General features: G+C 62.2%; 3 protein-coding genes across 7 annotated transcripts; all 3 read right to left on the bottom strand.

Moving 5' to 3' along the window:
* Window positions 1-2,437: 2,437 nt before the first annotated feature.
* Window positions 2,438-5,135, bottom strand: B4GALT7 (beta-1,4-galactosyltransferase 7). The gene is made up of 6 exons (XM_037398575.1): window positions 5,030-5,135; window positions 4,583-4,942; window positions 3,727-3,952; window positions 3,375-3,458; window positions 3,084-3,188; window positions 2,438-2,903 (listed from the first exon to the last, which is right to left on the bottom strand). The coding sequence occupies exons 1-6, from the start codon at window positions 5,074-5,076 to the stop codon at window positions 2,748-2,750; spliced, it is 978 nt and encodes a 325-aa protein (XP_037254472.1). The 5' UTR covers window positions 5,077-5,135; the 3' UTR covers window positions 2,438-2,747.
* Window positions 5,136-5,786: 651 nt separating this feature from the next.
* Window positions 5,787-9,468, bottom strand: LMAN2 (lectin, mannose binding 2). Its single transcript, XM_037398435.1, has 8 exons — window positions 9,298-9,468; window positions 9,096-9,214; window positions 8,853-8,970; window positions 8,473-8,552; window positions 7,215-7,376; window positions 6,887-7,001; window positions 6,443-6,562; window positions 5,787-6,292 (listed from the first exon to the last, which is right to left on the bottom strand). The coding sequence occupies exons 1-8, from the start codon at window positions 9,440-9,442 to the stop codon at window positions 6,132-6,134; spliced, it is 1,020 nt and encodes a 339-aa protein (XP_037254332.1). The 5' UTR covers window positions 9,443-9,468; the 3' UTR covers window positions 5,787-6,131.
* Window positions 9,469-9,925: 457 nt separating this feature from the next.
* Window positions 9,926-13,071, bottom strand: LOC119153026 (ADP-ribosylation factor-like protein 3). 5 transcript variants are annotated; one of them, XM_037398924.1, is made up of 6 exons: window positions 12,940-13,071; window positions 12,442-12,609; window positions 12,237-12,353; window positions 12,018-12,068; window positions 11,058-11,243; window positions 9,926-10,960 (listed from the first exon to the last, which is right to left on the bottom strand). In XM_037398924.1, exons 1-6 carry the CDS (start codon window positions 12,955-12,957, stop codon window positions 10,913-10,915), a joined length of 588 nt encoding a protein of 195 aa, XP_037254821.1. In that variant the 5' UTR covers window positions 12,958-13,071; the 3' UTR covers window positions 9,926-10,912. The 5 variants fall into 5 exon arrangements, with proteins under 5 accessions (XP_037254821.1, XP_037254822.1, XP_037254819.1 ...); XM_037398925.1 differs by having other exon boundaries at window positions 12,442-12,585; window positions 12,940-13,055; XM_037398922.1 differs by having other exon boundaries at window positions 12,442-12,811; window positions 12,940-13,035.
* Between the last annotated feature and the right edge of the window lie 674 nt (window positions 13,072-13,745).

Raw genomic sequence — 13,745 nt, 5'->3', positions numbered from 1 at the left:
GGTTCGGGCACCGGTAAGCGGCTGGCGTACAGGTGGCTGATCCCAAAACCTGTGCAATGGAGATGGGAGCGGGGCTGCTGGGCCAAAATGTCCCTCCAGCCGACCACAGCAAGGGATGCGATGGGTCCTGGGAACACCTCTGGAGTAGTGCGCCATGTATCCAAGCCCCCCTGCAATCTTCATGCCAGACAGCAGTGCTGCTTCGGGGCCGCTGGGCTGGGGAGGCCACTGGGAGCTCTGGGGCATTGCACCCCCATGTTGCCCTGGGGTGAGGACAGCCCCCCGCAGCTGGCCTTCCTGTGTCAAAATGATGCAAAGCGGCATGGCCTGATCCTCACTGCCCCGCACCACCACCTCAACCCCTTCCTCAGGAGGCAGCCCCCCTCACATACCAATCCGCAGGGCTCTGGACTCCTCACCCAGCTCCAGAGCAGCAGAGAGAAGATGGCATCAGTTCTCTCCAGACATCCTATCCTGCTGCCCCTACACATTACACAACCTCCACGCTTGGCTCTGATGCTTTTGCCTCCCTCACGCTCCTCCCCGGAGGTGCCACATCGTCAGGGCTGCTCGTCTTCCCGAGATGGGGACAGCTTCTGTCTAGGAACGTCTGCAGGCACCCAGCAAAATGACCGCTCTGGGAAACAGCAGGCAGGGGACAGGGACAGAAGGGGGCCAGGAAACGCAAAGGGCCTGCTGTCAGCACTGGTGACAGGGCTGAACAGAGGGGTACCGGCTGCTCGGCTGGGTCTGCCCAGCTTGAGGAGGCAGCAGCACCCAAAACACATGCCAAGACTCCAGAGCCAGCGCAGTGCAGCCCCACGCATGGCACAACCTGTGAGCCAGCCCAAGCACCCCCTGCTCCAGAGCAGCACTGCACCAGTTCACCCAGCAGGCCAAGTGGGCAAAGGAGCCTGGCACTGGCACAGGTGTCCCTTGAAAGCTGGTGGGCATTTCTGCCACCCACCCCTTGGCAGATGAGGGTGAGCGACAGCATCCCGGAGGTCACAGCGCCTGTTCGCCCCACACACAAGCAGACATGGACCAGGCACTGCTCCTGCCTGGGTCCGGAGCTGGGTCCGGAGCAGGGCATGCAACACCCCTGCCCCTCCGGCCCAGCTCTACACATCCCACTTCCCAGCAAAAGGTGCTGATGTGGCCGATGCCTACCAAATCCAAACAACCGGCAGTGCCCAGTGTCCTTCCTCATCCGCTGGGACCTTCCCAGCTTCCCCCACCTCCTTGCTCCAGCACTGCAGAGCACCCAGGCACGTTCCCAGTAGCCAGACATCATTCACCTCCTCCTTGCTGTCTCCCGACCACACAGCATCAGTGCTCCTGCCACCACCCATCGGCTGCTCTTGCTCTGACAGCAGCAGGTCCCTCAGTCACCGCACGGGCTGGGCTGCTGGGGACCCAGCGTTTGCAGGGTGTGCCTGCCCCGGTACCTCCTGGGCACCAGCACCCCAAGGCTGAGAGCGCCACTTGCCTGGGCACCTTTCCCAAGCCGTTCACTGACCCAGACAAGCCACATCCGCAGTGGGGGGGTTGAGCCCACAGCAGAGCCCTCGCAGGCCCGGCCGGCGGTGGGGGACCGGCACTGTGATACCCTCAGCAAGTAAATACCCCCCTGCCCTGCTGGAAGGGGCAGCCTGGACACTTGTCCCATCACAATATGGGAGAAACCAGCCTGGTGACGAGGCAGGGCCAGGCAGCTAGAGTGAGCGGGTGAGGTCTGCAGCCTGGGTCCCACACAGCTGTGCCTCTCCCTCACCAACCCAGCCCCCCCTCCCTGTTCCCACCTCTGAGGGCAGCATCCCAGCCCCTGTCTCACCCAGGGAAGCTCATGTTCCTCTCGGCTCAGGTGGGTTAGGGGCAACCATCCTAATTCCTGCACTTCTCCACACTATCACCCTGGCTCCAACAACACCGCGGTATGGCCAGTCCTTGCCAGATCACCTCATACAAGGCCAGAGCAGATCCCAGTTCCCCTCAGCACTTCTAGGGGAACATCAGGTTCTCCAACCCCCCCCAAAAAAGGCCGAGGCAGCACGTGCCATGGAAGGCAGCCAAGGGAGGGAGCAGCTCAGCCAGAACTCTACACCTTACTGCACAGAGAGAAGTCCTGGGCTACCTCAGCTGCTGACATCCAGCAGAGCTGCTGATGCTGGGGCTCGGGGCACAGCTCAACCACAACCACTTCCCGCAATGAGGCAACCACAGCACAGCCCTGGGGGTACCTGGCAGCTGAAACACAGGCACCATCTCACTCAGAGCCCGTTTCAGACTGGCTTGGCCTCCGAACCAGAGCAGCTCGCCAGTCCAGACAGAGCGTAGCCAGGACCAAGCCAGAAACGGGTGCACTGAAGTCAGTAAGGTGAAGGGAGCAGGATAAAGGAGTGGCACAGTGCAGCCCACAGAATTCACGACTCACAGGTGCCCTGATAGTTCTTTATTGTCCTCTGAGCTGAGTGGCAGCTCAGTCATGTCCAGCGCAGGAAAACTGCCTCCTGCACCTGCCCTGGGAGGCAGCACCAGCATCTGCAGCGACGCCACCAAGTCCCACTCTCAGCCTCTTCTGTTGGTCCCAGCAAAACCTGGTTCTTGGCCTTTTCTATTCCTCTGCATCTCACCAGAACTGCCATGCTCGTCCGCTGCAAAAATCCTGCCCGCTCCAAGCAGCCCGGTGGCAGCCCCAGTGTCTCAGCACAAGCACAGCGCACACGACTGGCACATGGGAGATGGGCTCAGCCAAATGTGCACCACGGGGTCTCACTTGTGTCACAGTCCAGCAAGATATTAAGGACGGTGCAAGGGGCTCCTGCCACACTCAGAGTTGTCTGTGACTCGATTCGGTACCTCACGTTGTTCAGACCTCCCTCCCGATCCACCTTAAACTGTTCCTGAGGAAAAGAAAGACCATGCAGCCCACGCTGGCTTCCAGCGGAGGGGGAAGCACCCACCCAGTGCGCGGGGAGGGAACGCAGAGGTGTCAGGGGAGGACAGAGGCAAGGACGGCTCAGAGCATGTGGTGATCACAACCTGAATCTCCTGTGGTTCCCTTGACCAGACAGAGGTCTCACCTGCTTCTGTGCAGCGATGCGCTTCTGGTCTCTCTTTCTCCAGGCTGGGTCGTGCAGGTGCTGGAAAGTCTCATATCCAGTTGTGATTCCAGAGGGACGGCGAACCTGGAAGGAGAGCAAAGCTTCTGTTAAAGCTACTGGAAAACTTGTTGCACCTGGTGCTGGAGTGGGGAGCACAGAAGGGCTGCCTTCCCCAGGTCCCAGCCTGGGCAGCTACAGCCCAGGACCAGGCAGGGAGACAAGGAGAAGGGCAATTCCAACCTAGGAGGCCATGGAGCATCCCTTCCTTACCTGGAGACCGGCTCCTTTGATACGTCGATAAAACTCATCGTCCTCCCGTCCCCAGCCCCAGAAGCGGTTGGACATGCCGTTGCACTGGAATGAGAGGGGCACCGTACCGGCTAAGGTCCGGTCCAACACAACTCCACACACCTCAGAGGAGCAGACCAGCATCACAAGCCCTGAGCACCAGCACAGCCTTCCCTCTCCCACCTCCCACCAGCTCCCACCACGGGCTCTGTCCCCAAACCATTTTGGTTCCTTTCCCCTCTTCCCAAGCACGGAGCACAAAATGTCCAACAAGTCACCAAGACGTCATAGCCCCTGTCCCAAACTGGCCAGGCCATCCCATCCACACGCTCACCATCTCATAGTGCTGCTTGGTGAGCAGCAGGATGCCACCCACATAGGTCTTATAGTGGTAGAGCGGGTGCAGCTCCGGAGACGCCACGTGGAAGGGCCCTGCCTCTGGGAAGCCATAGTCCAGCTGCTCATTGAGGGGCAGGAGATCGACGTCGTGCATTGCAATGTAGTCGGTGTCGTTGCCGCTTTCCAGAAAGCCCACATTGATCAGGGATGCCCTGTTAAACCTGCCGCGGGACCGAGGACTCAGCACCCCACGCAGCTGCCACCATCCCTTCACGTCCCTCCCCCGTGGTCCTCAGGGCTAAATGTTTGACCGGTCCCCAGGTAGGGACACACAGACATGGCATCCCCTGCCACCACAGCGCGGGGTGCCACAGCTGTCCATCCTGAACCTGCACCCCGGCTTCTCCCTACACAGGCAGCACACGCTGAGCTGGAGGGCGCCACGCAGGGGCTCGGCCGCTGCAGACCCCCAGGGGCTCCCAGCTCCCCGAGGCCGGCTGGGGACCCTGCAGTGCCTGCCGGGCTGCAGGCAGGTGCCGGACAGCGAGCAAGGGGGGAAGCGACAGCATTTCCAAACCCCCCATGGAATTTCTTTGGATTTCAGCGTCACCAGATGTTTGCTGCCACAGACCTGCAACACTGGGGACAAAGCTGAAATATGTGAGTTTTCTCGCTCAGGAAGAGAAGCGAAACACCACTTTGTCCTTCTGTAAGCGCTAGAATTGGGTAAATCCGGGGGGAGCATTGCGCCCCAGCCCTGACCCTCGGCTGCCCAGTGCTGACACCAGGAACCGGGTCTTGGGCACGGGCCCCCGGGTCCCCTCGCTTGCCGTGGCGAGGGGAGACGCTACCTGAAGTGGTCCACCTGGTTGAGGATGAAGATGCGATGGCGGATCCTCTTCTTGCTCAGGAAGCGGTGCATGTAGGGCACGAAGGCCAGCAGCTCCTCGAAGCGCTCGCGGAAGGGGACGAGCAGCGCCAGGCGGTGGGGACCCCACGACGGCTCGTCCTCCGGCGGCGGGGCGGGGGGGGGCTGGGGCGGGCAGGGCTGGCGGGGGGACCCCCGGCTCTGCCCCTCGCCGGGCAGCGGCCCCTCGCCCGAGCAGCTGAGCTGGAGCCAGAGCAGCGAGGCGAAGCCCAGGAGCAGCGCCAGGAAGAAGAGCGGGAAGACGGAGCCCCGGCCGGGCAGCAGGCCCAGCAGCGGCGGGGACCTGCGGCACAGCGCGGGGGTCAGCGGGGCGACACCGGCACCGGCACCCCCACCCCCACCCGCGCCGGGACCCCCCCGCCCCGCTCACCCGCCGCCGCGCAGGCGGAGCGCGGCCCTGCGGCGGGCCGGGCCCATGGCCGCGCTCCGCCGGCCCCGCCGCCGCCGGGGACACGCTGGCTGCGCCCCGCCGCTGCCCCCCGCCCCGGAAACGGCCGGTCCGCCCCGCTGCCTTCCGCCGGGGGGAGGGGGCGGGCCGGGGGAGGGGGCGGGCCGGGGGCGGGCCCGGCACACAATGCACGGCCGCGGCCCCCCGCCCCAGCTCCGCCGGCGGCCCCCGGACAGCCCTCCCGGACACCCCCCCGCCGGGGGGGGGGGGGGGGGGCGCAACACCCCACACACACACCGCCCGACAGCCCCCGCCAAGCTGCGACCTGCCCGGGGGCAACCCCCCCAGGTCTCTCAGACACACACCCCACCCCCCCTCCCGGGGCGCTCTACGCCCCCACCCCCTCCCGGTCTCTCAGCGCCCCCCTCCCGGGGCGTCCTACCTCCATCACCACCCCCCAGCTCTCTCAGCCCCCCTCCCGGGGCATCCTCAGCCCCCCACCACCACCCCCCTCCCGGGGCATCCTCAGCCCCCCACGCCCCCACCACCACCCCCCTCCCGGGGCATCCTCAGTCGCGCCCCCCCCCCCCCAACCCCCCCCTCCCGGGGCATCCTCCGCAAACCCCCCAGCTCTCTCTCAGCCCCCGCCTCCTAGGGCGTCCCCCGCCCCAGCTCTCTCTCAGCCCCCCCTCCCGGGCCGTCCTAACCCCCCTCCCACAAACACAGCCAGAGCCGCAGGTGGTGTCAGTCCTTTAATGCCCCGCTCGCAGCCCCCTCCCGGTCACAGCCGCCGCTTCTCACCCCCCGCAGGTCCTGTCTGGCAGGGGGAGCGCTGGAAAAAGAGGGGAGCAACCTCCAGACACCTTTGCCACAGCCCGGGGGGGGGGGGGGGGGGTGGCCCAGGGGGCATCACCCACCGCAGTCCAACCTACCGGACACCAAGGACCGGGCAGGGGTTACAGCCAAACAGACAGATAAGAAAATACTTCTGATATTTCTCAGAAACAGCTTTTAGAAACCACAGTTTTTACAGCTCCCCATAGAAAAGATGGGTTTGGGCACAGGGCACAGCCCAGGTCTTCCACTAGTAGAAACGTTTGTTCCGCTCCTGGCGTTTCTGGAAGACCACAGCTCCCACCACGGCGCAGACAATGATGCCCAGCAGTGCGCAGAGCAGGAGCAGGAACACCTTCCAGCCTGTCAGAGGCCCACTTCGGAAATTCCCCGTTGGGTCATCCACATTGTCTGCAAGGAAAAGAACAGCTACAGAGACCAACCCAGCCTCAGTTCCTGCAGTCTCACAGGGTGTCTGACACCTTTCAGCGGGCCTTTAAGAGGGCAGCCCTGACATCCCAATTCTCCACACCAAAAGGTTTCCAAGGCCCAGAGACTCACCTTTGGGCGATTTAAGGAGGCTGACACTAGGCTCAATCTTGGTCCAGTCAACGGTCTCATCTTCTAGAGGGTGCTCTACCATGAGCTGGAATAGCTTCATCGAGATAATGTCGTGATTGTCTAGGAAACAACCATCAGCACCAAGCACCATCAGAAGCTCAGAGAGATGTCCAGGCACTCGGAGCACGTCTAGGACTGTGCTCTGCCAGGTCTAGGTCTCCCTCCCTCTCAAGCCACCCTCACACCCCAGGTATCAACCTGCAATTTGAGATGTTAGCTTTTCAGGTGCCTCCTTTCCCAGGCCACAGGTCCCTACCCAAGAGGGTTTCAAGAGCCTGGTGTACAATTTGGCAAAAGGAAGCCATCAAAGCCATCCAGTGCATCCACAGTGTTACAGTCCAGGCTCAAGCAGCATGTGTTCCTGTAAGCAAAGCCCCCTCTCACCAGACAAATCTCCAGTGCCAGCAGAAGCACCAAAGAAGTAGCCGGTTGGCAGCTGCACCCCTGCAATGTCAATGCAGTTCTTCCATTCGTTCTTGTCTTCCACATCAGTCATCACCTGCAAGACCAGGGGAGCGTCACGCCAGGAACCCATGCCACTACCTGCTCACCTGCAGCTCTTTTGGAGCCAGACATGCAGGAGGGGCAGGTGGTCAAGCCTGGAAAACCATCTCCAGGTCACCTACTGACTGATACAGCAACACCCACCCCTCAGCACTGCCCCATCTAACGTGCATGAGAGATCCTGCAGAAGGTGTCCACCATATCTCACCGTCAGGCGACCTCGGGAGTACCGAATTGCCAGGAAAGTGTCATGGTTCTGGTTCCGAAGGTCAGCGGTGCACCCCGCCAGCTCCGTCCAGCGCCCATCCTTACTGTGGTCGTACGTCAGGGAGCCATTATTAACCATTGCAGAGATATACGGGAACACATGCTGCAGTGAGGAAAGCGCTGTTGCTTTCAGGCTGCAGGCGCCTTTGAGCTGCAGACCAAGAGCCACCTTCCCCTGCCTGGTCAGAAATCTCAGCAAGAACAGTATCTCAGCAAGGCATGAAAACAGAGCCACATGCTTTGCTGCACGCTCAGGGATGGAGGGCAGAACAGCGAAATCGAAGCTCCTTTTCTACATAAAGCTGCTTCTAAACTGAGCAAGACCTTGCTCTGGCTAAAGCAGAGCAACCACTTCTGACCTTCTGTATCAATCCCCCTTCATAAGCCCAGGCAAGTAAGTGCAAGAACAGAGCACAAGACCCAGAACAGGAAGAAATCTCAATTAAGCCGGAAGAAAATTAACCCTATCCCAGACAAAACCACGACAGCAGCATAACCACACTCAGGGCTTTGTAGTCAGTAGATTATGTACACCAGGAGAGGCCAACTGGGAGGCAAGAATTCACCTCCCAGTCAGCATCAAGACAACAGGGAGATGGGTCATGTCCAGGTGCTTTATGACTTAAGCGTCAAGTTTCTCATGCAGTAGATCTCACTAGAAGTTTGCTGACTGTGCCATAATGAGATCCACAAACACAGAGGAGGACAGAAGAAAACGACCACCAGCCCCCATGGGACTGATCTGTATTTTGGCCACAGGGAATTCTGGAACAAAAAGCCAGCCCAGGAGTTTCTCTTCTAGAGACCCCCAGATTGCAAAGATAATAAGGCCAGAAACAACATGGGAAGAGCAACCAAAACACAGAGAAGCTCAGGAAATGACACTCAGGATGCATATACTCTTAGGCTGATTCCTCTAACTTTACTTCATAGATGGTGCACACTTTACACCAGGCCTGTGCCACCCTCTTAAGCAGCAGGGAAGAGGCCCGGGAAACATCTGCGTAGTCAGCAACAGCAGAAGATGGAGCACGGACATTCTATCTCCATTAATGCACATACAAACTCTTCCCTTTACCACCTCCAACGACAGGAAGAGCAGTGCACTCCCATGTAAAGAGAGACTTTTCCTTGGTTTGAGTGTGAAGCCGTGAAGAAACACCCTTCTCGGCACCGAATGAGCTCCCTGAACTACTCACCTCTGCTGCTTCATCATTGGGATATGTATCCAGGAAAATAGCCAGTCCATGAAAATTGTCCTTGCTGCCAAAGACAGGACCTGGAACAGGGCAGAACATTGGAAACAGAAGGTTCTCTGACAGAATTTGTGCTCAGAGACTTCTATTGAAAAGAGCTGTAAGAGACGTTTATTGCCAGGCAGATGACTGAGGGACACCTGTTCCCTGGGATGAACAAGCAGGACACACCACCCCAATCCAGTGAAACCAGCAGAGGCAAGCTCAAACGCCCTCCCTGGCGAGAAACCAGGACAGGGGCAACTCCCTGGGCTGCCCCAGGGCACCTGTGAGCGCTGACAAGGCCTCAGCCCGGCCAGGCGGCCCCTGGCTGCGCACCGTACCTGGCACCAGGCGCTCCTGCGTGTACCATAGCGCCAGGCCGTCCCCGTGCAGGTTCTTCTTGCCGGCTCCGTGGATCTTGAAGTGGACGTGGAGCTCCCAGTCCTTGAGGAAGCAGGGCTGTGTGGAGAGACGGCCCAGCAGCGTCAGGGCAAGAGCCGAGAGAGGCACTGGGGCCACCCCGGGCCCCCGGCGGTCTCCCCCCGTGCCCCCGCCGCTCCGCTGGCCTCTGCCCAGGCTCTCACCACGCGGTTCCAGATGGAGCCCTCGCGGCTGCGCTCGTCGGGCGTCAGGCGGACGTACTGGCTGGTGACCATGGTGCTGCCCTGGAAGTCCCACAGCGGCATCGCGGCGGAGCCCGCGCCTGAGAAGGGGCAGGGAGAGCGCGGTTCAACCCCGGCCGCTGCAGGACGGCCGGCCCGCCCGCCCGGCCGGCCCCGCGCTTACCCTGATACGGCTTCATCAGCGAGTGCTCCCGTTTCAGATGTTCACTGTTGCCATCTGTGAGCTCGGCGGGGGCCGGGCGCGGCCCGGCCACCGCCAACAGCAGCAGCGCCGCGGCCACCAGCAGCCCGCCCGCACCCGCCGCCATCCTCCGCTTCCGCCTTCCGGCGCACCGCCCCCGCCCCTGGCCCCGCCCAGGAACGGCCGCCCGCAGCGCCAATCAGAAACCCCCACACCTCCGCGTTCCCGCCTCCGCGAGCGCTCGTCAACCCTGCCCGCCTATGGCAGGGGAGGGGGCGGGGCCGGGGCGGTGCGCATCTCCCGCCGTGCTTTGAGCGGGCGGGTGGGAGGGAGGAGGTGCGGCAGAGCGCCTCCCGGCATGCTGCGTGCCGCGCGCCTGCGCAGTGCACGCCGGGAGCTGTAGTCCGCTTTCCCGCCCCGTGCCGGTCACGTGCGCGACGCGGCGGCGTCCACGGGACACGTGACCCGCGTCGGCAGCCCGTCGCCATGGCAACGCTACGCAAGATGGCGCCAGGCGCTGGGGTCGGGGCACGGCCGCGGTCCCCGCAGGCCTCGCCGGGCCGCAGCGCGGCGAGACAGAGGGCAGCGCCGTCCCAGCGCCGCGGGAAGGACTGGCCGAGGCAGCGTGGAGGTCATGGGCGGCTTTATTGTGGGCCGCAGGGCTGCCTGTCTGCGGGCAGTGCGGCCTACGGGCAGGCAGGGCTGCGGCTTGGGGCCTGGCCCAGCAGAAGGTCCCCCGCCCCGCTCTGGCTTGTCTCCCACCCATCCCCAGCGGCGCGGGCACCTGGCACTGCAGTTGTGATGGCCAGGGAGCTGCATCTTCCAGCCCTCGGAAGGGCCGTCTTCAGCAGGGCAATAGGAGCGCCAGCCCCGGTGCATGTGGGCCACACACTTCCCAGCAGCTCTTGCAGATCAGCCCCTCTCAGAGGCATGTGCATGTGGCTGCAGCCAGGGCTGGCACCAGGCAGTGAAACCCCTTGATTGGCGACTGCCCAGCTGGGTCCTCTCTGTGTCTTTGTGCTTGTTCGGGTCCTGTGCACGCGTGGGAGCTCCTCTGGCCAGCGGAAGATGCTGAGCTGAGGCTTTCCTGAGCCATCTGCCATGACTGGGGCAGCACCAGTCACATCATACATGAGCGAAGGGGAACACACACCATTCAGTGGGCTGTATGTGCCATGTCTGAGGGTGTAGCTGGTGCTTGTGGTGGGGAGCTCAGCGTGCCCTGGGCAGTGTGTTTGTTGCAGCAGCCTCTGCAGGGTGTATCAGCATGGATGAGTCCCGTGCGGGGTGGATGGATGAGTCCCAAGCAGGTTCTCATTTTGGAGATGTGCAAGCCCTAGACACAGTGGGACATGTGCTTCCCTCCAACAATACCGGGACTGCAGGAGGGTCAGGGGGTGTGAGGAGCCCATGGAAGCCCAGGAGGCAGGGAGAGGGGAAGCTGTCTGATTAGCGAAAGACTGGGTGGGAAGCCCACCTGAGCATGGCAGTCTGAGTCTCAAGGCCTAGCCGAGCCTTTTGGGGGAGTCTAGGGACCAGGGGGGTTGGCCATGGCTCAGGGACCTGCAGCTCAGTCCTGTCTGGCACTTTGCAGCTCTCACTTCTTCCTGTTCATGATCTGGCTGGAAATCCAGTTCATCCCATCCTGGAGGGAAAGGAGATACGTGAGCATAGCCCCAAGAACATGACAGATCCCTAGCTCCTCTCCCACCTCTGCAGAGCCTGCAGGCCCCCATCTCTACCTGCACTCCTTCCCCAGACAAGGCTGAGCAGGCCTGGATCTGCCATTCCCGGTCCCGGTAGGTGTGGAGGCTCAGCCCTTCTGCGATTTCAGCTGCAGGTGCTGCAGTCACTAGGTCCTGCTTGTTGGCAAACACCAGCAGCGGGACCCCCATGAGGGACTCATCCTCGGTGAGCTCTGCCAGCTCCTGCCAAGAGAAAGCCATCTCCCAGTGCTGCTGCTCACTGCTGCGCTCCTCCATCAAGCTGCTGGGCCACTTGCCTGAGCTGACCGGGGCAGGCTGGTGCACCTCTGTCCCCCAAAGCACCTCACTTTCCTCTCTCTGGTGCTCTTACTGTAGCCAAAGCGGCTGTGAGGTCTCAACATCCTGAGACACAGACATGCACCCCTGAAGCTACATGTGCCCTGAAGAGAGCCTGGGAGCCACACGCAGGACTACCTGAGGGCTGAAGTGCTCCCAGCACTGAAAGCCTTGGGCAAAGGGCAGCTACGGGAGGCTGCTGCTAGCCCTGTGCTGTCTGGCACACCCACACCGCCGTCTGGTGCCGGTACAGCTGCCGAGACTGGCACTCGGAGTCTCACTTTCCCCTCTTCAGCTTCATTCCTAGGGTTTATAACTCTGATTTCACTACTTGCAAACCTTAGCTTGGTCATATTGCAAACCTGGTGCTGACGAGGTGGCAGGAGGGCTGGCTGCTGAGGGATCGCTCTCACCAGGACAGTCGCCCCTGTGCTGGGTACCCCTGGTGCTTGGCACCCGGCTTGGGGAGAGCTGCTGGGCACTAATTGCTATAGAGGGGGGTGACTCTGCGTGCCAAGACTCTGATCATGAGCCCTTCCCACATAGCTCCGGGGACAGCTTGGCCTCCACAGCAGCATTGCTCCCTATCCTCAAAGAACTGGTGCCAGATGGACCCAAGCCCCAGGACCCCACAGCCACCCTCCACTGGCCCCCTCATACCTGCCCTGTCTCCTCAAAACGCTTCTGGTCTGCGCTGTCAATGACATAAATCTGCCATGGGGACAAAAGGGACAGTCAGCAGCTCCTCCTCGCCTGGCTGCACAGCCCCCTGCCTTCTGCAGGGGCCGCATGCGTCCGCTGGGGTACAGGGCCCCGCACAAAGAGCACAGCTTTCCGCACATGGGGCTGAGGGGGGCTGGGGGCAGCTGCCCCACTCACCAGCAGATCTGTGCTGCCCAGATACTTCCTCCAGTATGGGCGGATGGAGCGTTGCCCCCCAATGTCCCAGACGTTTAGCTTGAAGCCATGTGAATGAACGCTCTTTATATTGAAGCCCTGTGCAGGGACACAAACACCAGCATCACCCAAGGGAAGGGTAGGACCTGCCGCCCTCCCACTGCCCGTGGCCCCCAGCAGCACCTACCTGGGTGGGCGTGATGGTGCTGACCTCCTCAGACGCCAGGCGTTTCAGCAGCGTGGTCTTCCCCGCATTGTCCAGCCCCAACAGGACGATGCGGAGCTCCTGCTCCGGGGAACCCTTCAACTTCTGGATGACGGAGAGCAGCCCCTGGGGGTGCGGGGTGCTGGGGTGCTGCCGAGCACCATCGTTTTGGGGAGGAGAGCTGGGTGCACTGTCGGCCATGGGTACCCTGTGCCTATGGCCTGAGCGAGCGCCAGGGCTTGGTCCCCAAGGTGTCCAGGGTCGGGGTGACCCACGGCCGATCCGCCCAGCCCCAATCTCCGCCCCAGGTGTGCTGTCCCTGCCCTGGGAGCCCTGCCAGCTCCTGGGCGCTCTGTGGGGACATGCCCAGGGTAAAGCCCTGGTCCTGCTCTGCCAGCCCGCCCAGCACCACAGCTTGGGAGCTGGTGCTGGCACACCACCCATCCTGGCACAGGCAAAATGTCACCAGACCCCACTTACCTTCTGCACATCACCCATGGTCTGGGGAGTCACTCCAGCCTGCGGCACACCTGGGGAGCTGCCAGGGGCTTGTCCCCGGGGCCTGCCGGCGGCTGCGTGACTGGCACACTCCCCATCCCCGGGGGAGGAAGAGGATTACGGGCTCCAGAATTAGCTGCTGTTTCTCCATTTACCCACAGCATTAAATAATGCCCTCGGCAAATCCCCCAGCCAGCTGTCACCCCACTGTCACCCCGCCATCGCCTACCCCCAGGATAAACCGGGTTCCACCTGGCTGGGGCACTGGGGCACAGGGCATCGCTCTCCCCATGGGGCCAGGATCCGGCCCGGGGATGGCAGTACTGCAGGAGGTTGCGGTACCCGAGCACCACTGGCATCATGGCAGGCACAGCGTGGCAGTGGGCTGGAGCCCTGCAGCCAGCGTGTGATCCCGGGAGAGGCACTGCAGCCTCCAAAGGGGGACGCTGCACGCTGCCCAGGCAGTGGAGGCAGGCCAAGGCATGGCTGTGTCCTGGTGTACAGGGCTGACACAGCCTCCGGAGCAAGAGGTCATGCCTCTGCACATCCCCACATCCCGCCCAAGCAGGGTGAGGCAACGCCAGCACCCACCAGCTGCCCCCTCGGAGGGTGGCAGGAGGTAACGCTGAGGCTGGAGCAGCTCGAGGCCACGTCAGCCACTGCCACAGCTCCCTGCTGCCATCTGAGGGAAACCACCCAGCCCTGGAGCAGGTCAAGGACTGGGCCATCAGCAGCCAGGGGTTGGGGATGGCATAGGACAGGGGTCCAGAAGGGCACAGGCACCTTCC

Source organism: Falco rusticolus, chromosome 8, assembly GCF_015220075.1.
Source record: "Falco rusticolus isolate bFalRus1 chromosome 8, bFalRus1.pri, whole genome shotgun sequence".
Taxonomy (NCBI): domain Eukaryota; kingdom Metazoa; phylum Chordata; class Aves; order Falconiformes; family Falconidae; genus Falco; species Falco rusticolus.
This window is presented reverse-complemented; position numbering and strand designations above follow the sequence as displayed.